General features: G+C 45.3%; 1 protein-coding gene across 5 annotated transcripts in view; it reads left to right on the top strand.

The window, feature by feature from the left end:
• Pcnx1 (pecanex 1) overlaps positions 1-21,704 on the top strand; it is a 150,816-nt gene extending 129,112 nt beyond the window's left edge. For all 5 annotated transcript variants that reach the window (XM_052739404.1, XM_052739403.1, XM_052739401.1 and 2 more), the window contains 11 exons: positions 366-581; positions 3,152-3,405; positions 5,391-5,621; positions 7,583-7,683; positions 8,724-8,874; positions 11,523-11,753; positions 12,764-13,038; positions 13,854-14,059; positions 15,601-16,043; positions 16,440-16,580; positions 16,727-21,704. In XM_052739404.1, coding sequence (XP_052595364.1) covers positions 366-581; positions 3,152-3,405; positions 5,391-5,621; positions 7,583-7,683; positions 8,724-8,874; positions 11,523-11,753; positions 12,764-13,038; positions 13,854-14,059; positions 15,601-16,043; positions 16,440-16,580; positions 16,727-16,867 — 2,390 coding nt within the window. In that variant the 3' untranslated portion in view covers positions 16,868-21,704. The remainder of the gene's footprint in view (positions 1-365; positions 582-3,151; positions 3,406-5,390; positions 5,622-7,582; positions 7,684-8,723; positions 8,875-11,522; positions 11,754-12,763; positions 13,039-13,853; positions 14,060-15,600; positions 16,044-16,439; positions 16,581-16,726) is intronic.
• Positions 21,705-25,868: the final 4,164 nt, after the last annotated feature.

Below are 25,868 nucleotides of genomic sequence, written 5' to 3'. Positions count from 1 at the left end.
GGCCTCTGGTAGAGCCGCCATCCTTCCTTCTACTCAGCACCACCTCCCACGGATGTCACCAGCTAGGCATGAGCCTTTGTGGGACATTGTGCATCCACAGCAGAACGCTGCTTTGGTTTTGTGTACAGATTGTAGGGGGATGGCATGCATTTGTTTCTTGTCACATAAATGTAAACACAGCTGTTAGGGGAATTTAGTTTCAGGTTGTGCATTTGTTTCGTCTCCCTCCGTAGTCCAGGCTGGCCCGAATTTGTGACAGTCCTCCTGCCTCAGTTCTCCAGTGCTGGGATTGCAGCCTACATTATGGACCAGCTAGTTTCGGTACTTAAAGTGAAATAAACTTTTCTTAAAATCTCTTCGTACAGGATCAGATGACAACAACCTGAATTCCATCTTCTATGAACATTTGACCAGATCCCTGCAGCACAGTCTCTGTGGTGATTTGCTGTTAGGAAGGTGGGGAAACTACAGCACCGGGGACTGTTTCATCCTTGCCTCTGACTATCTCAATGCGTTAGTACACCTCATAGAGATAGGCAATGGCCTGGTCACTTTCCAGCTGCGGGGACTTGAATTCAGAGGTAAGATGTCCCTTCACCTTTTATTTTCCGAGTGTGCCTGTGATAGCTAAGTTTTATATGTTTAAATCCCAAATGAAAAGTTTCAGAATCGACAGCTGGAGGATGGCTTAGCCATAAAGAGCATTTGCTGCTCATTCAGAGGACCTGGGTTCAATTCCCAGCACCCAGATCAGGTGGCTCACAACTCCAGTTCCAGGGGATCTGACACCCTCTTCTGGCCTCCAAAGGCACTTGCACGCATGTGGTACACATACATGTACTCAGGGACACACGCATACACATAAAATAATAAATAAACCTTGGGGAAAGTTAGGAAAATAGATCTTTGGGATTGTAACAGGATATTGTACTCCTCCACCCAAGCTGCTTGTTCAGAGGAGAGTGACGGTGGCGCCTGTGTGTGATGGCCTGCTTTCCTGAGGGTGCTGTGTGTGATGGGCTGCTTTCCTGAGGGTGCTGTGTGTGATGGGCCTGCTTTCCTGAGGGTGCTGTGTGTGATGGCCTGCTTTCCTGAGGGTGCTGTGTGTGATGGGCCTGCTTTCCTGAGGGTGCTGTGTGTGATGGCCTGCTTTCCTGAGGGTGCTGTGTGTGATTGGCCTGCTTTCCTGAGGGTGCTGTGTGTGATGGCCTGCTTTCCTGAGGGTGCTGTGTGTGATGGGCTGCTTTCCTGAGGGTGCTGTGTGTGATGGCCTGCTTTCCTGAGGGTGCTGTGTGTGATGGGCTGCTTTCCTGAGGGTGCCGTGTGTGATGGCCTGCTTTCCTGAGGGTGCTGTGTGTGATGGCCTGCTTTCCTGAGGGTGCTGTGTGTGATGGCCTGCTTTCCTGAGGGTGCTGTGTGTGATGGGCCTGCTTTCCTGAGGGTGCCGTGTGTGATGGCCTGCTTTCCTGAGGGTGCTGTGTGTGATGGCCTGCTTTCCTGAGGGTGCTGTGTGTGATTGGCCTGCTTTCCTGAGGGTGCTGTGTGTGATTGGCCTGCTTTCCTGAGGGTGCTGTGTGTGATGGGCTGCTTTCCTGAGGGTGCTGTGTGTGATGGGCTGCTTTCCTGAGGGTGCTGTGTGTGATGGGCTGCTTTCCTGAGGGTGCTGTGTGTGATGGGCTGCTTTCCTGAGGGTGCTGTGTGTGATGGGCCTGCTTTCCTGAGGGTGCTGTGTGTGATGGGCTGCTTTCCTGAGGGTGCTGTGTGTGATGGGCCTGCTTTCCTGAGGGTGCTGTGTGTGATGGGCTGCTTTCCTGAGGGTGCTGTGTGTGATGGCCTGCTTTCCTGAGGGTGCTGTGTGTGATGGCCTGCTTTCCTGAGGGTGCCGCCTCCTTGCTCTGGTCTTTTCTCGCCTGGCCCATTGCCACCACTTGCACGTGTTTGCTCAAGGACTGAGGGCATAGGACACTGGGTTTCTGTGAACCAGAAAATAGTTAACTGAGCCATGTTCGTAAAGCAGCCTGCAGTTGGCCTCACTAGTCTTTTGTTGTTGTTATTTTCAAGACAGGGTCTCACTGTGTAGCCCTGGCTGTCCTGGAACTCACTATGTACAGACTGCCCTCAAATTCATAGAGCTCCACCTGCCTCTGCCTCCCAGTGCTGGGATTGAAGCGTGCGCTGCTATGCCCGACTCTCAATAGTCTTTTCAATTGAAATGAAATCACATAACCTGAAAACAACTGTTTACAAAGAAGAGAAGCGGTGACCGAAGCGGTGACCTTTATGTCCATTCACAAAGTGCAGCCGCCGTCTCTGTCTGGTTCCAGCACATTGTCATTACTTCACAGTAAAACCTTCAGTCCCATTAAAGTTATTCTTAATTGCCCCCCACCGGCTCTGCAGTTTTGTGTACTGACAGACCCATTCATTCTACACAGAAAATCATACATTCAGAAGAATACCAACTTGAGTCATCAGATCCTGCAAAAATAACTAGCTTGTATATGTGAGTAGTCACATGAAGCTTGTTTTATGGAGATTTCACGTTTTGTTATTGAATCCATTTCTGATCAGGAACATTGAGACTTGGGCATTTCTGGAGAGTTTTAGCCTTTCTAAGAAGTCCTTTGTGGTGTTTTTAGTTTGTAATGGAAAACAAGGAAACATTTTCTTGGAAAAAGAGCCAATCAGAGGATAGCTTCTTCCAGTTGATTGGCTTGAGAAGTCCCCAGGAGGTGAACAAAATGTGCTTCTGCTGTATTTGTGTCTATGGAAAGACCCATCCTGAGGGCAGCGTCCTTCCGCTGTTCGTTTGTGACCAGTGCACATCTTTAGGAGATGAACATTTACTGAGTTGGACTTTGCTTGATATTAATGCATTATAAACCCATTAAAAAGTTTTGGAAATCCATTAATCAGAATTAAAGAACTACTTTATAGCACAAATCCCAGGCCTTCAGTGTGCTGAGGTGTGCAGTCACTCTGCAGATGACGGAGTCTGCCTGCAGTTCGGTGATGAATGCTCTATAGCAAATCAGTCCTGTACTCTGAATTGCTGTAAATTGTGTCTTTTCTAACTTGTTGGTGCTCAGTAGGCATTTTCCCAGTTGCTCAATTTCCGCCTTTGTCTATAACGGTCTTATCTTTGTTTAAGGTACCTATTGTCAGCAACGAGAAGTGGAAGCCATCACAGAAGGCGTGGAAGAAGACGAAGGGTTTTGCTGTTGTGAGCCTGGCCATGTTCCTCATGTGCTTTCCTTTAATGCTGCATTTGGCCAGCGCTGGCTGGCTTGGGAAGTGGTCGTCACTAAGTACATTCTGGAGGGCTACAGCATCACTGACAACAGCGCTGCCTCCATGCTTCAAGTCTTTGACCTCCGCCGAGTGCTTACCACTTACTACGTCAAGGTAAGGGCCGTGCCTGCTTAGACCTCTGCGCACCTGAGGGCTTGCTTTGGAAAGAAACGCACAGGCACATGCACACACATACATACACACATGCACATTTTTATTCATTCTTGTATGCATTCATCCATCCATTCATTTTTGCTATGCTAATAGCATGTGCTTACCAAAGATCAAGCTCAGAGCTAAGTAAGTACTCACCTTCCTCTTCCTAGCCTCTCAAACTTGTGCTTTGCTTCTGAGTAATGATTGAGTTTTCTAGTATCGAGAGAGCTCAATTAAAATAAACCCATGGAAAAATAATAGTACACCCCCCACCCCCTGAGGGTCTTGCTATTTCCTATTCCATTAATAGTTGACATCTGTAGTTTATGGTTTAGGGCTATTGAGTATTCATGCACGTGCACACATTTGCACAGCTCTTAAGACACTCAGATCTGCAGTCAGATGGAGTTGGCAAAAGTTTCCAGGACTTCTGAAGGTCACGTTGAAACTCTGTCCTAGATGAACAAAGACTTACCAGGCCTGAGGGCAAAGCCAGACCCCTCACTGGCCAATATTGTCCTTTATAGGTGAAGGCAGTTTTTGTTATTGTTGTTGTTTTGTTTTTGTTTTTTTGTTTTTTTGTTTTTTTTTTCTTTTTTTTTTTTTTGGTTTTTCGAGACAGGCTTTCTCTGTGTAGCTTTGCACCTCTCCTGGAACTCACTTGGTAGCCCAGGCTGGCCTCGAACTCACAGAGATCCGCCTGGCTCTGCCTCCCGAGTGCTGGGATAAAAGGCGTGCGCCACCACCGCCCGGCTTGTTGTTTTGTTTTATTGAGACTGAGTATCACTGTAGAGCCCTGGCTGCCCTGCAACTTGTTATCTAGACCAGGTTAGCCTGGAATTCTAAGAGACCTACTGCCTCTGTCTCCCTATTGGGATTAAAGGTGTCTCACAAGGCCCAGCAAAGTCAGTATTTTTAAGAGAGGAGTGTATGGTAAGCTATGATTCTCACATCTGAATTTTGTCTAGTAACCACTTAAGTTCCACATTATTTGTGCTGATTTGGATGAACCTTGAGCCTTCCATTCAGTTAAACCCAAGAAGCTAAAGAGTTTGATTTACATTTTCTTAACTTGTGTGTTTGTGCCCACCTGTGTGTGTGTGTGTCTGTCTGTCTGTCTGTGTGTCTTGTCTGTCTGTATGTGCATGCATGCATATGTGAATGTGTGCCTCCTTTTATGTTTGTGTTTGACTTCATTTCTATCACTTGACCTAGGAACACCAAAAGTTTAAATAACTTTGTATGAGAAAATTTTCAAAATAAATGTGGCATAGTAATGTTTCACCTCTTTAAAAATATTCAGAATTCAAGCACTGAAATTGATAGGCTACCAGTTGCCTTACTGAATTTATGATTTACTGAGATTCTCAAGAGAAAGACCAGTTCCACAGTTTTGAACCAAATTTGAAGCAAGTTTTAATTATATACTGGCCACAAAGATGGACTCTGGTCAGGTCTACCTCTAGGTTCCAGGGAGTGACCAGAAGTCAGGTTTTGCAGGGGCTTAAAAGGCAAAATCCATAATTCATTGCATATCCCGTCAGATCCCATCAGGGGCAACCGTACATCCTGACGTATTTCCTGCCTGCGTACCTCCTGCCTCCATGCGACCAAGCACATCCAATGCAGTTGGTTCAAACAAACTTGTTTAGGGAGTGAAAATGTGTGGTTTGTTATCCTAAGAGCTACAGCTCCGTGCATTCCTGGAAGATATCTGGTCCTTGGGAAAGTGGCGCTTCCAGGTTAACTTTGGCTCTTAGAATGGTTATGATTTTTCAAGTACTGGATGGTGTTTTCATTTAGGAAGGCTTGAAGTAGCTTTCTTAAAATGTAGGCATAGGACACAGTGTTAAATATTTTGAGCTATATTATCTGTAGGCAGTAAGAAATTGGGATGAGTTTGCATTGTGATTTGACTGGGGTTCCCTGTGGTTTTTAACTAGGGGATCATCTATTATGTGACAACCTCCTCTAAGTTAGAGGAGTGGCTGGCGAATGAGACAATGCAGGAAGGGCTGCGTCTATGCGCTGACCGAAACTATGTTGATGTGGACCCGACTTTCAACCCAAACATCGATGAAGACTATGACCATCGTCTGGCAGGCATATCTCGGGAGAGTTTCTGTGTGATTTACCTCAACTGGATAGAGTACTGCTCTTCCCGGAGAGCAAAGGTAATGCTGCTGCATGCCCTTTGCAACTCTCTGCATGCAGGTTGTAACAACAAAAGGGGAATACCACCCTACTGTTGTGAGCCAGCTTTTCCTGCACGTCTCAGATCCTCTGGGTTAGGCAGCATATCTACGTCAGAAGGTTTGGGCCACGCCAACTCTGCCTAGGCAGCTGAAGAATGGTCCTGCTTCCTTTTGCAGCATCCTGGCTGTCCAGACAGCTGTACACAAGTTCTGATCCATACAGCACTGCCCATCAGACTTAACTGTGTTTGTCCCAAATGCAGACTCTAGGCCAGTGCTATCTATGAGGACTTCAGCGATGGTGGCTGTATCCCCTGCAGTCCAGTGTCACATTGGCTCTAACACGTCTGCTTGCTGTCATCCTTTTAAATACTGTGTGCAGCATTTCAGTGCGAAATTAGATAAAAATTAACTGTGCACTTTGAAATAAAGATTTTTAGGCCTCCTCCAGGAAATTCTGATTCCCAAAATCCAGACCACAGACATAAAATTGGAGTCTCCCTGGTGACTTTGATGCAAGTGTTTCCCCAGGCACACATTAGGACAACGTGTCCTACATTAAAGTAAGATGAAGTACAGACTTTCCAGCTACTGTTTCTGTTAGGCTTAGAGCATTGTCATGCCCCTGGCCAGACCCCAAGAACTGTGGCAAAGGCTCACTGCCTTCTCAGGGAAAGTCTGTGGAGCTGAGCACCCAGCGTCCTGTTTCCTTGGTATCCTGGAGTTAGCAACACCTTGACAGCCTGTGTCTGCAGGTTTACCGAACCATTAGCCCTTCCTTCCCAGCTACTTCAGGCACCTTAGCATCTCCTCTTCAGTAGGAATGGGGTGGCTTTGGGCCTCCTCTCTGAGTGGTAGCCTTGACCTTTACACTAGATGGGCAACATATGCTGATCAGAATCGTGTTTTAAAGAAGAAAGATGGTAGGGTAAAACACCCTTCTAGTCAGTGACAACATTTGAGAATCCAAACATGTCACAGGCAGGTGGTTTTATTTGTTTTGTTTTTATACATGAAATATACTTAAGGGATTTTTGCATGATGTTTTCAAATTTGAAGGGCATTTGAGGCACATGGGCATGTTGTTATAATATCCCTTTTCTGGCTTAGACAGTATTGAAGTACACCATTTTCTCACTCAGAAATGGCCTCCGTCCTCAAGTACTCTCAAAGGTTATTGGAAGGTTGGACATAGCTTGAAGAGGTCCTACTTCATGCCCGTAGACTGTATATTCAGAAGGCTCACCTTGGGGGCTGGGAAGATGGCTCAGCACTTAAGTGCACTTGCTGTTGTTACAGAGGACCTGAGTTCGGTTCCCAGCACTCACATGGTGGCCCACAACCATCCCTAACTCTAGTTCTGGGGGATCCAATGCCCTTTTCTGGCCTCCTCAGGCATGGATGTGGTGCACATACACATATGTGCAGACAAAAATGCTCATAAACATAAAATAAATATTTTTTGAGGCCCACTTTCAATCTGGGTGTCCCTGGGCCCTTCAGACAACTTACTGTCACCCACTCAGCCCTGGGGTATATTACATCCACTGCATGCAGTTCCTTTAAAATAAAGTTATTAGTGATATTTTCCAGCCATATCTCCCTTCTGCCATAGTTTTTCTTTAACCAAATCAAAATCATTCCCATCTCCTTAAGAGCAAGCACTCTGCTCCATAATCCCCTTCCCAGAAGGACCTCCTCCTAGGAAAGCCCTCTAAGCTTGGAGATGCACTGGCTCCAAGCTCAAGCACACTCCCCAGGGTGGCAGGCCCCTGCCTCACTCTCCGCTCTCCCTCCAAGGCAGTGTTACATCCATAGAACTCCTCTCATTGCAGAATTCAGCTCGCTCTTTACCTGCCTCTGACTTCCCCACTGGATATTTTCTGAGTAGTTATGTTCTGCATAGCTTTCTGATATCTCTGTGTTCTTTATTTTTAAAGCCACTAGATGTAGACAAAGATTCATCCCTGGTGACTCTTTGTTATGGACTCTGTGTTCTGGGACGGAGAGCTTTGGGAACAGCCTCCCACCATATGTCCAGGTAAAGAGGCATCTCTGTTTTCAAGAAGGTATTGGGGAGGGGAGGGGCCGGGGCTGGAGAGATGGCTCAGTGGTTAAGAGCACTGGCTGCTCTTCCTGAAGACCTGGGTTCAATTCCCACCCTACATGGTGGATCATAGCTATCTGTAACTCCAGTTTCAGGGGACTTGATGACCCCTGTGAACACTAGGCAGGTATGTGGTGCACAGACACACGTGGAGGCAAAGCACACATACAATAAAAGAAAACACTATTTAAAAAAAAAAAAAGGACACTCAGGAGGCAGAGGCAAGTGAATCTCTGTGAGTTCGAGGCCAGCCTGGTCTCCAAAGCAAGTTCCAGGAAAGATGCAAAGCTACACAGAGAAACCCTGTCTCGAAAAACCAAAAAAAAAAAAAAAGAGCATGAGAAGCTCTGTGACCTAGTAAGAGTGTTGTGTTTGGTTAGTTGGTTGGATTTTGAAACATATCATCTTAGGCTATTTTACTGCAGAGTTTCTGTAGATTTCATTTTTCTATAAATGTTCTTGCTGAACATCTTATGTTTTAAGTAACTGGCTTTTAAAATTCACACTTGTGAGAATAGCTACTAATTGTGACAATTTAATGGATTTAAAGTATTTTATAATCACTTTATAAGATTGGATTGGTCTCATATTTTATCTATTTTTCTAATAAGTTTCCCTGGTTTATTTTTCTATATTTCTTCATAATTTTGTCTAGATCATTTAATGTAGTATATATTTTAAGGGAAGAGTTCCTACTTTAAATTTCTTCTGAACACATTTTACATTAGATTCCTTAATTTCCTTCAATACATAGGCTCTCTGCCTGTTGTCGATCTGTATGAGCTATTACCGTAGTTCATAAGTAAGGCTCCCAAACAGGACCCATTTCCTGTGAGTCTCACTTAGAAGTTTGGACTTTAGTTCCTGGAGTCAACTTTCAAAACACTCTAGATGATTCTGATGAAAAGCAGATATGAGATTCAGTGTCATGAAGACCTTTGTCAAAATATGTGCACTTTATCTCCACCTTACAGTAACCTGGAATCGTTCCTCTATGGATTGCACGCCCTGTTTAAAGGGGACTTCAGGATTTCTTCAGTCCGAGATGAGTGGATTTTTGCTGACATGGAACTGTTGAGAAAAGTTGTAGTGCCTGGAATCCGTATGTCCATTAAACTCCATCAGGTAAGAGATGAGTTGGTTGTGTTTTTTAATACATTGCTGATTTGGGGAACTTTTGCAAAGGCTCTCTTCTGAACCTGGGAGAAGCCTGACTCCTACAAGGCATTACATCCCAGAAGCCTGACACTGTGTTTCTCCTAATAACAGTAGTAGTGAATTTCAGTATTAATAGCCGTTAACATTCATAATCTAGGCAGCAGTGGTCAACTGAAAAGGAAGTTTTTACCCCTGAAATGCTTGTTTGATTTCATGTGATTACAGTTCCCAGCCCTTACCCCAGTGAACACCTGACAGCTGCGGGTGTTGCATGATCCTCAGGAGGGCTGAGCATGCTGCTGCCTTCTGCCCAGGGTGCTCCCGGTTAGCGGGCAGTCAGTGGTCACTACCAGTCCTACTAGTTAAATACAGTTAAAATTTGACCCCAAAATGTATTTTCCAAGCCCTGGAACATTTGAAGACTACATTGTGGAATTACATACTGGCACTTGTTCCTTTGGTCATACTACTCAGCTATACTTACAGATCTCAGTTTTGAGACAAAATTCAGTCATTTACAAGAAAAGCAGTGAGCAGGTTAATTGGGGTGGGGGGACTGTACCTAAGGGATTAAACTAGGTCCTCATGCACTCCAGGCAAGTGCTCTGCCGCTAAGCTGTATCCTCAGCCTCTCTGAGAGACAGAGTCTTGTTAGGTTGTCCAGGCTGGGTCTGAACTAATTGTAGAGACCAGGCAGTTCTTAAATTTTTGGTCTCCTGCCTCAGCATCCTATGATAGCTGGGATTACAGGTTTATATACAAGACCAGCATAAAAACTTCCAATTTTCTATAGTTTAAGCCAGTGGAAAGAGGTACTTGAACAAGATTAAAATCTACAGTTAGCATGCATGATAACTTTGTGTCTGTCCTATCAAGAGTGTGTCTATTGTCTGTGTCAAGTTCCTTTCTCATTTGAGTAACGGTACTGGTTCTAGTAAGCAGAGACGGATGGAGGGCTCCCTCCTATGGTAACCATTTGCCATAGGCAGCACGGTGTATGCTGTGCCTTGTCTGTTGTCCAGGACTGGGCAGAGAGGTTAGGAGCACTGTTATGTAATCAGTCGGGCAGGTTACAGACTTCATCTAGCAGGTTCTGCAGAAGCAGGGGTCCAAGATCCCTGCATAAGAGATTAATCATGGAGCAAGAGAGAAGGCTTAGCAGTTAAGAATTAATCCTGCTCTTTACAGAGGACCCAAGTTCAATCCCCAGCACCCACACCAGGCAGCTCACAGGGGACCTGCACTCATATGCACATGCTATACACAAACATACATATACACATCATTAAAAAGAAAATGAATTGAAAATAAAATTTTCATTGAAAAAGAGATGGACCCAGGTGTTGGAAGCTGTGTTTACCTGGCATTACCATTTGTGAACTTTTAACCTGGGAAGCAGTTCTGCCCACCTTGAGCTTCAGCCTTGATACATGTGAAGTGCAGGTGTTGTCCAGCCTCCTTAGCAGATGACTGTAATGGGGACCAGAGGACAGGACCCTGTTGGGCTTCATCATCAGGTGCACAGCATCATCTCCATAGATCCTACCTGACTCAGGCCGCACCCTGGGGACTGGCTTGTCACTCTTACTCTTTCCTGCAGGGCGTGAGCTATGGTTACTGAGGTTGGGCTGGGATAAACATAGACCTGTATCAGCCTTCTAGCTACATGAGAAAGCAACAGTAAGAGAGCTGCATTTTTCTGAATGGCATGCTGTTTCTGACATTTAGATCTGAGTTATGATGGCTTTGATGTGTGTCTTGTATCCTCTGTTAACTTGGAGGTTTGAAAAGGGATGCTCCCTTGGTTTCCTTCCTGCTTCCTGCCTCAGTCTTTCAGACAATAGCCAGCAACCGTCCATCCTGGGGCTGAGTGGTGACTGAGACAAAGAAGCTCTTCAGAGTGGCATTGGGATACCTAATCTACGGACAGTCACATCTGGAGGAGGGGCCAGGGCAGGATGAGTGGCTTGTTGCAGCTATTACAGATGCGTAGCTTTATGGAAAGTTTATTTAGCTTATAAAGAACCCAAAAAGAGATCTTTTGAGGCTCTTCCTTACTTGAGACAGTGAAATAAAAACAGTATGTGTGAGGGTAAGCAAGATGGCTCAGTGGGTAAGGGCGTGTGCTGCACAAGCCTGGAGACATGAGCTCAGTCCTTAGAGCCAACGCCACAGAGTTGTTCTGTGACCACCACATGCATCCATGTCGTACACACACAGTAATAAATTTTAAACACGTGTAAATAAATTTGTGAATGTGACCACCACATGCATCCATGTCGTACACACACAGTAATAAATTTTAAACACGTGTAAATAAATTTGTGAAAACTACCTTGAAAGAGGTAAAAAGACAGTTAATTAAACTTGGAAGTGATGCTTAGTTATGTAAAGTTTTGGAGGAAGAGTTGGTTAAAGAGCTTAGAAGTGTATAAAACAGTAACAAGTCTGCTCCTAACCCAATTAGTAGAACAGAATGAGCATGTCCATAATAGCACTCATATGTATAGTAGGAAATGAAACCCATTTGTAAGAATTTTTGCTTACCATCCTGGAAATTATTTTCCTTTTTTCCAAAACAAAACCAAAACCACACTCGGCATTTCTGTGTGTAGGACCATTTCACTTCTCCAGATGAGTACGACGACCCCACTGTGCTCTACGAAGCCATCGTGTCTCATGAAAAGAACCTTGTGATCGCCCACGAAGGGGACCCTGCATGGCGGAGTGCAGTCCTTGCCAACTCTCCCTCCTTGCTGGCTCTGCGGCATGTCATGGACGATGGTACCAATGAGTACAAGATCATTATGCTCAACCGACGCCACCTGAGCTTCAGGGTCATCAAGGTGAGCCTGGGCACTGAATTGTGACTAGGAAGAGTTGAGGTTAGGCACCTTAATCCAGCCTCTAAAGTGTGCTTGGCACTGTCTCCACTTAAAATGGAGCAGATGGCGCACTCATGGCTTCTGAACACTCACCTACTTATCAGTACTTCCCTCTGCCCTGTGAGGTTTGTTTAAGTTTACTTCAGCGTTGGTGGCCTTTCATCTATTCCGTGTGAAATCGGAACAGTGTTCCTTCTGTGAAAGCCAGCGCTCCGCTGCTAATGAGGCGCTCTCCTTGGTGAAGAGAGAAAGACAAAGCTTGTGTTTCCTGTGGTTCAAAGCTAACTGTAAATGCTTTGTTCCCTAAATTCTCGCTGACTCCCACTCATTCTGCACATGCGTGCATTCGAGTAGGTGTGTGAGTGTTCATGTATGTGTGCATGTGTGTGTGTAAATGTTTTAGCGGTTTAGGAACTTTGGTTTTTGAGATTTGAAGTTTATAATGATTCTCTCTTTAAAAGTGTGTGTGCATGTTTGTGTGTGTGTATTCACACACACTGTGGTGCCGAGTTTCTGTGGAAGCTAGAGAACAGCTTTCAGGAGTTGGTTCTCTCCTTCCACCACACCAGATGGGCCGCAGGGATCACACTCAAGTCGCCAGCCTTGGCAGAAAATACCTTTACCCGCTGAGCCATCTTGTCAACCGCCAATCGTTATCTAATCTTTATATCAGCCCCAAATATCACCAACATCCTCTCACACTGAAACATGTGTTGCCTGTCATTTCCATCAGAACTGTCTATTATGCAGTTCACTAGCTTGCCAAACAGGAGTGTTTTTAGAAGGTGTAGCAAGAGGAAGCATACTGAGGTGCGTATTACTCAGCAGTCAGCTGTCCATGAAGGAACATGGGCTAACTCCTTTCAAAGGTGACCTTGTAGTCACAGCTTTTCAGTTGGTCAATGCACTGTGTGTCACCAGTGTCTGCACTTTCTTTCTTGACCCTTGTCCCTGCCCTTTCCTGTCCACAGGTGAACAAGGAATGTGTCCGAGGTCTCTGGGCAGGGCAGCAGCAGGAGCTTGTTTTTCTCCGGAACCGGAACCCTGAGAGAGGCAGCATCCAGAATGCAAAGCAGGCCCTGCGAAACATGATCAACTCGTCTTGTGATCAGCCCATTGGCTACCCGATCTTTGTGTCACCTCTGACAACATCTTACTCCGACAGCCATGACCAGCTCAAAGAAATTCTTGGGGGACCAATCAGCTTGGGAAATATCCGGAACTTCATAGTATCCACCTGGCACAGGTAGTGGGGTTCTGTCTTCCAGTGGTGCTGTTCCCCGGGTCTCTTTCCCTCAGCAGTGTATGTCAGTCACCTAGGAAGCTGGTAGAGAAGATGGAGATGCCAGGGCATATGCACATGGGCTCTGCCTGAACCCCAGGAGGTAGAAATCAGCTCCTTATCTTCAGAAACCGAGATAAACCTTAGTCAGGCTAATGGTGGAGCTGATGGACCGGTGGCGACATCCCCAGAACTCTAACACCCCTTTGCTCCCCTCTCCTGTGTTTAATTTCCTTACTCTGCTGCAGGGTAGCTGTTAGTCTTCCTGTATTTAAAATGACAGAAACACACAGGGGAGATGAAGTAGCAGTAGTTAAAGCAGCAGTGTAGACAAAGTGGGTCTCAGTGTGGTGGCTCATACCTGTAATCCCAGCATTCAGGGGACTGAAGCAGGAGGATTGCTGATAATTGAGGAATTTCTACAGAATCCTTGAGCAGCTTGGGCTACAGAATGAGCCTGTCTCAGGGAACAAAGATTGCTGATTCCAGCTGGGGTCCTGATAGTACAACTGTTTGCACAGTTCTTCATTGTTCTGTGTGGACAATGGGTTCAGAACTGTAGAGTTGGCAGGAGGACTGAAGGCGTGGTGGGGGGGGGGGGATGTGCTTCTCAAACCTCTTGGGAAGGGGACTTGTTCCTGTTCCTGATAATGCTGTAAAGACTTTGGAAGGTAGACATGGCAGTACTGCTGGTACCTCAGAAGAGCAGAAAAAGAACAGGGGATTGATTTTTGAAGTGACAGAAGGCTAATGCTTCCTACCTTGGAATTTGTCTCCAGGTTAAGGAAGGGCTGTGGAGCTGGCTGTAATAGTGGTGGCAATATTGAAGATCCTGACACTGGAGGTGGGACTTCCTGTCCTGGAAACAATGCAGCCACAGTCAGTGACCCCCACAGCAACGTGTCCCAGGGAAGCACTGGGAATCCGGGACAGGCAGCAGGATCGGGACTGCACCCGCCCACCACATCGTATCCTCCAACACTAGGTAACTCAAGACAAAGTTGGCTCTTAGCCATCTGCCAGTGTGTGTGTGTGTGTGTGTGTGTGTGTGTGTGTGTGTGTAAAGGAGGAGTGTGTGTGTTGTTACCTGGAAATATGGTGTTTACTTGATATCCAGTAGTGCATCATACTGTTTGTCTGTATCAGTCATTGATACACATGTATACATCTTGTACTTCACATGCTTTACTCAAAACATTATGGGTTTATGGTGTGTGCCTTTAATCCCAGTACTCAGACACAGGCAGGCATCTCTGAGTTTGAAGCCAGCCTGATCTACATAGTTAGTTACAGGATGGCCAGGGCTATAGACAGATTCTATCTCAAAAAACCCAAATATATGTTACATTTTTAAAGCCAATAATAATTAATTGTTGTATTTTATCTAACTTCTATCCTGTAGTGCAATAACATGTGAATCTTTGTAGTCACTTAGTACTTTCTTAGGTTCCACACTTTAAAAACAGGCTCAGTGGGAGAGACCTTGTAAGTGTCTTGATACCTAACGCTAAGAATCTTTGCAGCAAGTTTCTCTCAAGTGGGCATCCTCAGCGGTCAGAGCCTCCCTCCTGTGAGCATCACCTGTTACCTTCCTCTTGATTCAGTCAGGCTCCGGAACAGCCATTTCCTTGTGCACTTGCCCCTCCCCCACCACGCCTGTCTCTCTCTCTCTCTCTCTCTCTCTCTCTCTCTGGTAATAATATTTTATGTCTGCCCAGCAGTTTGGAGGCACACAGAGGTTAGCACTCACTGTAGCACTGTGCTGCGGTGCACCTCCAGAAGTCACGCTTCTGTCCAGCTGGAACTCTGCAGCTCCCTGCCCCCATCCTGCCCCATCAGCTGCCATCCGCTCTTGGCCTCTGAGTTTGACTCTTAGAGTCCATGTGAGATCATGCAGCGTTTCTTTTTTGAAATTTTGCTATTTTTATTTTATGTGTATGAGTGTTTACCTGCATATATGTGTGCAACACATGTGTGCAGTGCCTGTGGATATCAGAAGAAGGAGTCAGATCCCCTGGAATTGGAGTTACATATGGTTGGAAACTACCACATGGGGGCTGGGAATCGAACCCAAGTCTGTGCAAGAGCAGCCGGTTCTCTTATTTGCTGAGCTATCTCTCCAGTCCCACACAGTGTTTCTTTAAACATTCCTGATTCTGTCATTTCCAAAAAATAGTTCATCTCATTTATTTTTTTAATTCTTATCTTTCTGAAATACCTCTGTAAAAAATATTTTAGAATTTATTCTAACCTTAAATTAAGAAATTTGCTGTAAATTATTTTTTCTTATACCCTAGAATTTGAATTTTAAAAAGCTTTAAGAAATAGGAAATTAGTTTTATAGGAATACAAGAAAATAGATTTCAGGAATTATTTCTTTTTTGTTACCTTCAAAGTTTTAGACATAAATGTTCAATTCTGTAAACTTACGGGGTGATCGCTTAGGGGGACAGTTTGAGAACGCCCCGCACACAGCCCGGCTGTGACTTGGCTTGTGTTGGTGAAGCTGTCTTTGCTTCCTGCCAGGCACTAGCCACAGCGCCCACTCCGTGCAGTCCAGCCTGATCAGACAGTCCCCAGCGCGGGCCTCCATGGCCAGCCAGTCTTCCTACTGCTACAGCAGCCGACACTCGTCCCTCCGGATGTCCACCACGGGCTTCGTGCCCTGCCGGCGCTCCTCCACCAGCCAGATATCACTTCGAAACCTGCCCTCCTCCATCCAGTCCCGCCTCTCCATGGTGAACCAGATGGAAGCCACCAGCCAGGGCGGCGTGGCCTGTGTGCAGCACGGCCATCCCTCCTCCAGCAGCTCCAGCCAAAGCATCCCAGCCTGCAAGCACCACACCCTCGTGGGCTTTCTTGGGGCAGAGGGCAGCCAGAGCAGTGCCACTGAGGCCCCGCCAGGCAGTACCTTAAGTCCTGCCAACGGTTCACATGCCAGGAAGGGGGAGGTGATTTACAGAGTCCAGGTGAGCAGGCCAGAGAGTTCCTGCTGATTGACTTCCGGCTTTGTGTCTTACTTGTTGAGTGGGGACTCGGTGAAAATTCATTTATTTAGATGGGGAATCCGAGCACTTTGGAATGTTGGGGAAATTTTTTCTGCCAACTTAAAAATGAAAGCACCAGTTTTTGGGTCAGTAATGCCTGTCCCCACTCAGCATTGATGCATCATTGCAGAAAGGTAGTCTAAAAGGGATGGATTCGGGGCTGTTTAGAGTTTCTTCCTTTTTTTTTTTTTTTTTTTTTTAAATTCCACAGTAAGCAGTAGAGAATTTAAAATGCAAAGAGTCCTAGAGAGAATTTTGTTTAGTCTTACATTTTTCATCATCAAGGGAAAATGTGAACTGGAATATGTATTTGTTTAGATTGTGGATCTCAGTCAGATTCTGGAAGGGATTAACCTGTCAAAAAGGAAAGAGCTGCAGTGGCCTGATGAAGGAATTCGGTTAAAAGCTGGGAGAAACAGCTGGAAAGACTGGAGTCCCCAGGAGGGCATGGAAGGCCATGTGAGTTCTCCAGGGAAGCTGCTGTGTGCTCTTGGTGGTTTGGGCTGCTCTGTCTCCCTGCTTGAGTCCTTAGCAGAACTGCACCGGGCACCAGTGAGTTCACGAGTACATGCAAGCTCTAACTGCACATTTATTCTAATTCATAGGTGATTCATCGATGGGTGCCTTGCAGCAGAGACCCAGGTACAAGGTCCCACATCGACAAGACAGTGCTCCTGGTCCAGATTGATGATAAATACGTGACTGTCATTGAAACTGGGGTACTGGAACTGGGGGCAGAAGTGTGAGCCCACATTGTGCGCCTGCGTTCCTTTCTCTGGCTTCCCACCCTTGGAGAGAGAGTAAGGCTGCAGAAGACCCGCCTGCGGGACCACCTGCCCTTCCCAGCCAAGACTTGAACAGTGGCCTGGTTAAGCGCCTCCACCCGACTCCTGTCACTGTCTCCATCCCCAAATAAAGCGGAAATATTTTTTTAAGTTAGCTGCATGAAAGGCAAACTTCTGTTGGAGCCTGTCTATGAAAGGCTCTCTATGCATTTATGCTTTAACCCACAGACTCTTGTCTCTAACTCTGAGCTCATATTTTTCTAATTTCTTTGCCAAAAACAGTTGCCATGGTTTGTGTCGTAGAAAATGAAATCCATTGACCATGATTTTTACAAACAGACCCATGTGGAAACATTCGGTTCGACACATAACAGTATAAAAGTATAATGTACAGTGAGAAAGATGATGAATAGACGTAGGTTTATCTTATTCCTTGAAAGCTAAAAACTTTAATGAAAAAAACTGCACTAATTTTTTACAGCAATGCACTAAATCTGAGATTTCTCAGAACATTTATTTATATATAAAAATAAAATACCATTATTTAAATTGCCTTCAGGATTAGCCCCCCCCCCCCCATAGCCCCCAGGCCCTGCTGTTCCTTTTCTGTTAGTGTGCTGGACTCTGGAGACACACACATAGCTTCATCCCTGACATTTCCCAGAGCTGGTGACCAGAGGATCGGCCTGGCGAGCGCCACCGCCCCCAAGTGTGCCGCGCCTCTCCAGCTGGGGCCAGGCTCTGTGGAGTTACTTCTGGAACATGCTTTTGCTTTTCAAGAAGATGACGAAGGCCCAGGAACTTGACGGATCAGTTGCCTTTTGTTTGAAGAGTTCCTAGCTCTTGAAGTTACTCACATGAAGTTCGGTTTCTCAAGTAAAATTTTTTCAAACAAAACTGTCTATGTGGCGCAATTCTTGCTCTGTCGTCCTTAGCAGTTCTGCACTTTGCTTCCTCCGTGTTCTTTTTCTCTTACTTGAATTGATTTCCTGTAATTTATGGTGTATACCTGTCATTTAAGATATTTATAACTGTGCAATTGACTTAATTCATATGTTGTCTCATAAATTATATTGGTTTTTAAGGAGCATGTATTCAGGGAATTCTGTACCTTGGATTTACAGTACGGCTGAGTGCAAACTATAGTTTAGGTTTCATTTGCAACTTGAAGCATTTTTAAAATGCTTGAAATTCCCTTTGTTTTAAACTCCAAAGAAAATCGCCCGTCTCCTCTGAGCACCTGGGAGCAGCTATCTGTCTCCCCATGGACAGACCGCAGAAAGAAACTGGTCATCGGTCTGAGCTGTGACCGTTCCAACGTGTGGCACTGGCCAGTTGACTCCGTGGCATCTGTGTTAGGCCACACGGATGTAATATCTTCTGAGGTGAGAGGAGAGAGCCGTTGTTCCCACTGACTAGGATGCAGGTGTCACGTGTGGCCTGACGGTACAGGAGACAGGACGAGAGCTGACGGCAGCAGCCGGGAGAGTCTTCCCACACCTGTGCTCCAAACCCTGTTTGTTTCCCCGTGTTAGTCTAAAAATCGGTGGTCGTTCCGAACCCAATGTGCCTTGTATTGACGTTTCCATAGACTTTAAACTTTGCAAACTTTATTGTTGAAAACTATTTGTCAGATGACTTATTGAACCTTTACAAAAGGAGCCCTTTCTATCTCTAAATTAACCACTTTACAGTGTCTCTTCCCGCTTCTGGTCCTCTGTTCTGTTGCCTCCTTTGGGCAGATCCATGCTGTACAGTGTGTTCAGTGGTGGTCTTTCTGAAGCTAAACACCTAGCCTGTGTGTCCGTGTTTGAAACCTCTCAAAGGACTTATGCTCCCTGCTGCTGGTTCCTTCCCTGCTCAGAAAGGAGCTTGATCTTTTCCTGACTGTTCCTAGGCGGAGAAGTAAGCGGAGGGTTTGCGGTCTAAGGTGGAAGATGATCCGTCTTGCCACAGAGAAAGCATCGGAAGATGAACTCTAGATGATTTGGTCAAAGGTCAGAATTCTGTTTATGCCTAGTCCCTCTCATGATTGTTAGGTATTAAATGCTCTGGAAGTAAGATTCCATATGTAAGACGGGGTTCTGTATGGAACATGTATATCAAGTCTTAATTTGGGAAAGTTGGACATTTTTCTTGAAACAAGGTGTTGTTGTTACTGTATAACTTTATTAAATTTGTAAATTAGGAACCCTAAGAGAAGTCTTGTTTTTAGTTTTTTAATCTAAAACTGATAACCTTAAAAAAATACTTTTCTAATTTCAGCAGGGAGGATAGCGATAATTGAAGATTTGTGTCTGAAGATTAAATTTATTATAGATTCTTTGTCTCCCAGTACCCACCTAGATAGCAAGCTAGTATTTTAGATTTTCTGCTTAGCATTTCTCACTAAAGTACAAAACTCCAGCATACTTCAGTGCTTTTAACGTAATTTTGCAAGTAATTAAAACAACTTTTTATTTCCTTTAGATAGAGCTGCACCATTGAAGTCTCTGATTTTCTTTCTTATCTTGCCCCACTTTGAGTGGACAATCCTGGAATGGCCTTGATTTCATCTTTAGTGACAAAAATAAAAATTTAAAAAACCCAACTATTTGTATCCCTAAATGAGGCTTTTGATGACTCCTTCAGCCCATACCGTGGTAGGAACTCCCCTTCTATACCATTTTCCAGAGCCAATAAGACTTTTCAAGTGGGCTTTCTGCTAAGAAGCTTTACTCTGTCCTTGAGTCTAGATTAACATGCAGTGGTGCAGCACATGAGACTTGGGAGGGTACAGATGAGGCGATGTGGAAGCTTTACAGGAAGACAGTAATTACTTTTGAGGTGAGTGAGCAAGCATTCCGTGTCCTGACTTCTGTTTCCGCTGGCAGGGGATTAGATTGGAGGTGTTTTGAAAAAAAAAATTTTTGAAATATATTGATAATACTTCCAGTCCTTGAACCAGAAGAGAACAGACACTATTTCTCTCTTAAAGATAGAAAATGACTCTGGGTACTGAATGTTAAACAGCGCCCATGCAAATTCTTATATAGGAAACCATAGGTCGTTATGAACTCTTTCTGAATTAGTTTTTCTGTCTCCTGTCAAATATAAAATAAGCCTCACACTGGAGCCAGGGTCACCAGGCCTTTGTAAATTCTGCTTACTTTCCTACCAGCTTCTTTCTGCCTCAGCCTAGAACTCACCTGATGGGTTGCAGTCTTGAGGAATTCATCAAAAACTGGGTCTTTAATATTTGCCCAGTGTCTAAAATTATCTCTCTTTTTAGCTAAATTTCTGTTATCCTTTGTTATAAATATGTGACCTGAAAAAAAAATAGTGTTATGGGAGAATTCTTTGAATTTATGTTTACTAGCTACCAAAATACAAACTGCTGTCCAGTGTGTTAATTACTTTTATATTTAAGTACTTTCTCATTAATACAAGCAAATTTATTTCTGGGTTTTTATTTTTTTAAGTTCTCAGTAGGATTTCTCATCTCTTGTAGTAGTCATATAAAGTTACTTTGGACACAGACTCAGTTCACTTTTCTTGTGAGACGATACACTGTTCAGATAAGATTAGGACCTAGAGCCATTTTCTTTAACTCCAAGATGAATGGAAATTCAGACTTAAAATGGTGCATGGAGCCTGCTGATGGCCTTTGGACTTTCTGTTTCAGTCTTAGATGGATATTAAGTTTTAATGATCAGGAGAAAGAGGTAATTAGATTCTGCAGTGTGTTTCAGGTGGTACAGATTTGAATACGTTGGATACACAGGCATTTTATAAAATAAGTATTTAAGTCTAGGCCTTTTCCTCATTCTCTTTCAAAATCATCTGGTTGATGAATACCCAAGCTGTCTCGTTTGAAACTTGTTAACCTATTCACAAGCTGTAATCAGAAAGGAACTGGTTATCAAATAGGTCTGGAAGGCTCTAACTTGGCTTGAATAGAGAGGTCTATATTCTGTAATGAGTCACCTCCCCAGAGTCACCTGTCAAGAACTCTGTCGTGAGGGTTTCTCTTTCTTGCCTAGAAACAGCTGTCCTTTCTGAATTGGGGCAGATGCTCATCTGTAAGCTGAACATCCTGATGGGCCACTTTGTGGACTCAGCATAGAATTGTCCAGGGAACTCAAGGTGATGGTCATGCAGGGTTACACACAGCTTGGACGTCATACTTATACCTATTATATAGGCTCTCCCCCTTATGCTTCATTGGAACCAGTAGGAGTAACAGAGGTCCTCTGACAGGTGGTGGGTGAGTCCACATTTCCTGTCCATCTGTACTACGGAGGGTAAGATGGCTGCTCCAGATGCCTCTTGGGGTCGGTGTGCTTGTTATTGAACAAAATTCTTTGTATGTGAAGCTTGAGTCAGAAACCAAAACAATAGAAATGGGGAGAGTTGTATCGGCTCGTGCTTTTTTAAAGCTCTGGTTTCAGTCCATTGTCAACATTGATTACATTAACCCTGTTCAAGTCTGGCAGTGAGTTCTGCATGAGGAAAAGGAGGAAGGATGTTAGAAATGGTTGTGGGTGAGTGGATCTGTGAAAGAAGGATAGCTTTCCCTTTTTCTGATCATGGGCTCTGCAAGGCCTTTACCAGCATTCAGTATACACCAGAGATAAGGATATGTGTCCTTGCGCGTGTCTGTGAGTGTGTGTGAGTGTTACTGTAAACTGCTTGTAAATACTGTAGTTGTTTAAAATGAAAAATAAAGCTGAGAGGTCTTTTGACATATATTCATCAGAAAAAATACAGTATTGGCCATGGATTAAAAAAAACAGGAAATAAATCTTTTTCATTTTGCCTTCTGTCCATTTTTTTGTCAAATTAAACAAACATAGAATACAGTATATTAGTTGTACATATAGTTCTGAAGTAACATTTTAAGCCTGTAAACGTGGGGTTTGGGCTTACACCAGATAAAAGTACACTGTATTACCTCTTGCACAAAGGTGTCTTCACCCTCTGAGGTAAACATTACATGTTAATGGTAGAACATGCCAGATGCACATGTTTACGTGTACAGTGTACATGTGTTGAGTTGCACTAATGTACAATGCAGAGGAAGGAAGAGCATCTCAGTTAGTGTACCAGGGCTGCACACCCACCAACCGGTGTCTTCACACATCCTTCAGGATGCAAACGTGTATGGAGAGAACTTAACATACTCTGGACTAGGCGCTTGCTGCATCATTTTAACCAGTAAGAACTGGTGGGTGACAGATTATTTACTTTCTGCACCAGAATCCCCAACAATTTGCTCCCTCTCTCCTGGCAGTGTTCCATCTTAAGGACAGTGTAGATCTGTAACAGGAAACATGCCAGTTAAGCAAAACATCTTCAAAGGAAGGAAGGGTCCCCTTGAGAGTCATGCTCATCTTGGAGCTAATTCCTGGGGCTGTTGATATGAATGAAACTTGTATCCCATGAGACCTCCACCTTTTAGTGCAGTTTACTTAGGAATTTTCATCTCAAATCATCCAAGGTGCTTTGCTGGCTGTAACCATGTGGGGACATCTTCCCTGAGGTAGGCAAGGTGAGCTTTTAAGGGTCACCTGACTGTGGCTTCCTGACTCTTCAGCCAGCACTTAACATAAGTCAGCTAGCTGTGCCAAAGGGGAAAGTCAGGTTCATGTTTCCTTTTATTTCTGGGAATATTGGGTTGATAGATACTTATTTTTTATTTTATTTAATAGTATTGTTATTAACTGGTCCGTATGAGAATACACCAGATCTCTGGTATCATCTTGAAACCTGTTTGCATCAGATAAAGTCAGCATCCCAGATAGCACTGACACTTTGCTTCAGGTGAGTGAGCAGCTGCCCTCATCCTTTGGGTGTTTCTTCAGGCCACTAATTTTACCCTGTGAGGGCTGGAGGAGGTGCTGGCCAGAGGAGAAAGTCGACCCACCATGCAGTGGCCACACAAGCTTCCACCAAGCCCACCACTAGTTCAGCATAACCCCTGCCTCTTCAGACTTGTCCCACCATGCAGTGGCCACACAAGCTTCCACCAAGCCCACAGCTAGTTCAGCATAACCCCTGCCTCTTCAGAGTTGCTTCAGGTACAAGGACTAGGGCAGTGACTGTGTGTGGGCTTTTGCTGGGAGGAGACCTGCCTCCAGAAGTGAGCATCCTTGGTTGAGGCTACTTCCTAGGCAAGGACTTAGTACAGTCCAGGGGAATGGGTGATTGTTTGAGTCTGAAGAGTCCAGTGGCACACAGCATCTGTGGTCACAGGCTAGAGAGAAGGGCTACGTAAGAATAAATTCTGGAAGTGCTGGCAACTATACTGGCCAAAGAATGTCTCATATTGTCCCCGTGTTCAGCTCCAGGCTATGGACATGACAGGATCTTGGCTACAGGAACTCAAAACTGTAAACCAAGGCAAGAGTCAAGAGGCTCAATGGGGCTGTGGCTAGGAAGACAAGGCAATCCTTTAGTATGCTGAAGCTGCTTGTGGGCTTTGGCGCTCAGTTTTCCTTCATGAAACACCCAGATTTTCTTCCTCCGGGAGGGCTAAAGCAAGGACTAGTCATGCCCACCTGCCAGGCTGCTCCTCTTCAGCACAGACACTCACAGGACTGGAGAGCATACATGGTCGGCCATTATGAAGAGCCAGGTAGGGACAGTGTTTCCAGCCCCACCTGTGACAGCAGTGTGCTCAGGACAGCCTTCCCCTTTATCCTAGAGGAAATGAGAGCCCTGGGATCCAGAAAGCCCCTAAATCTCAAGCCAATGAAATGGCTCTGCTGTGCCCCTGACATTCCGCCAGGAGGTGGCAGCAGCAGCTCAGCCCACACTGGACAGACACGGGTGGGCTGTGCATGTGGAGAACAGTACCCTTGAGATGCCTTTCCAGAAGCAGGGGGAGGGGGGCATGAAAACAGCAACCAACAAAAGGCACATCGACCCCCATGGGTAGGCCACCCTGGCCATTACTCCCTGGCTCCTGGGCCTGCTTAACACTCGTCACCATTGAAATTCTTTCCCTGGCAAATGTTTATGTAGGCCCTGCAATCATAAAGCTTGAAATCAAGATTGTCTATAAAAACCTCAGCGCTTGAAGCCTTGGTTTTGTACAAAGTGCTTTAGACTCTAGAACCAAAAGACTGTTCTAGAGCTAACTCTTTGGGTGCTTTAGGTCCCTTGTATAAAATGATGTGGTGTGTGCATGTGGCATGCACACATCCAGTATGCTCTGTGTGTATGGTTTAGGGATTGGCCCCAGGGCCATGCACTTTCTAAGTAATTGTACTGCCCTGAGCTATGTCCCTGGGACTTCTGTTATGTGTCTTGTGCCCTCCAGACTTCTCATGATACCCAGGCAATGTAAATGCTACGTAAGTAGGTGTTAAGCTACATTGCTAGAGATGGATGAGAAGAGAAGCGCCTGTGTGGAGTTGCCGATTTCCATCTCCAGTTGACAAACTCTGACTGCAGCGTCCCAGCATACACAAGTGTTGCCTGGCTCTTCACATGGGTACCGTGTGCATCTGTAAGGATGGTGCGTCCCACAAGTGCCAGGGGGAGCTGAGGACCCTTGGACTCCTCTCAGGGATGGGAGTTTCAAGACAGAGCACCAAGTACCCTGCTTTCCAAGCTGGCAGATAGGGGCAAGCTGAGTGTAGCAGAGTGAGGACAGGTAGCCTGCACCAGCTGCTCTGGTGACTTGGAGTGAGCAGTGTGCCTGGGTGATGGAGTGTCACTGTGGAGGACTCAGTAGAAGCACATACCTTCCTGCACAGAACAGCAAGGCTCCACCCAAGGACGGGGCTGGTGGAAGGGGTGCTGTTTCCTGGCATTGTGCCTTCCCTGCACAGTGGTGAACAATGCCCAGCATCCACAACCCGGCTTGGGTCTCCTAGGAAAACCTTGGGGAAATAGCTACCGACCCCCATTTGGATTTTGTTTGTGTGTTTTGTTTCGGGGAGATTGTTGTTGGTTTTGGTCTGGCGGGATTTGGGTGGTTGTGTTGTTGTTTTGAGACAGTAACTCATCTTACTTGGTCATCCAGGTAAGTCTTGAACTTGGGATCCTCCTGCCTCATCCTCCAGAGTACTGAGACTGCAGTAGTGTGTCCCTGTGCCCAGCTGCATTCTTTCTCTTTAAGGCCCCACCCCTGAAGCTGCTAAGTCTCCTTGACTTTGACTAGAGTATAATCACATGGCAACAGGGATGCTAGGAGATGTCGTCTTTACTCTGTGTGGCATGTACCTACTAAAATTCAGGGGGTGCATGATGAGAGAATGCAGAAGCAGCTGGTTATCCGAGACCACTGAGCAGTGACCAATAAACACTCGGGAATATGTAAATATCAGGGCGTTCACTGCATCCTTTGTTGTTGCTGAAATAAACAGAGTGAATGAACCCTGTCCAAAGGAGAGTGTTTGCCGAGTGCTGAATGTGTTCTGTGAATTAATACGCAGCAGTCAGAAGGAGTGTGGTGGTGACTGAAAAGATGTCACAGTGGTTAGGAGTAACTGTTGCTCTTCCAGAGGATCCAAGTTCAGTTCCCAGCACCCACATGAGGCAGCAAACAACTGCCTTTAACTCCAGCTCCAGGAGATCTGACACCTTCTGGCCTCCAAGGACACCCGCACTCGTGTGCACATAGATGCACACAGATATGTAACATACACACATAATTTAAAAATAGATCTTTTTTTTAAAAGAATGTGGCCAGGCATGGTGGGTTCAAGGCCAGTACTTGGGTGTTGTGCGGTTTGAATGATAATGGCTCCCATTGGCTCTTCTATTTGAATACTTGACCCCTAGTTGGTGGGACTGTTTGGGAAGAATTATGAGGTGTGGCCTGTGCCAGGCTTTTTCTTTTGGCCACTGACCAGCTCCCAAATCACAACACGGAGACTTCTTACTAGTTATGAATGCTCAGCCTTATCTTATGTTTGTCCCGCTAGCTCTTATAACTTAACCTGTTTCTTTTCGTCTAAGTTTTGCCTCAGGG

This window comes from Peromyscus californicus, unplaced genomic scaffold, assembly GCF_007827085.1.
Source record: "Peromyscus californicus insignis strain IS unplaced genomic scaffold, ASM782708v3 Scaffold_15__1_contigs__length_86483966, whole genome shotgun sequence".
NCBI lineage: Eukaryota > Metazoa > Chordata > Mammalia > Rodentia > Cricetidae > Peromyscus > Peromyscus californicus.
This window is presented reverse-complemented; position numbering and strand designations above follow the sequence as displayed.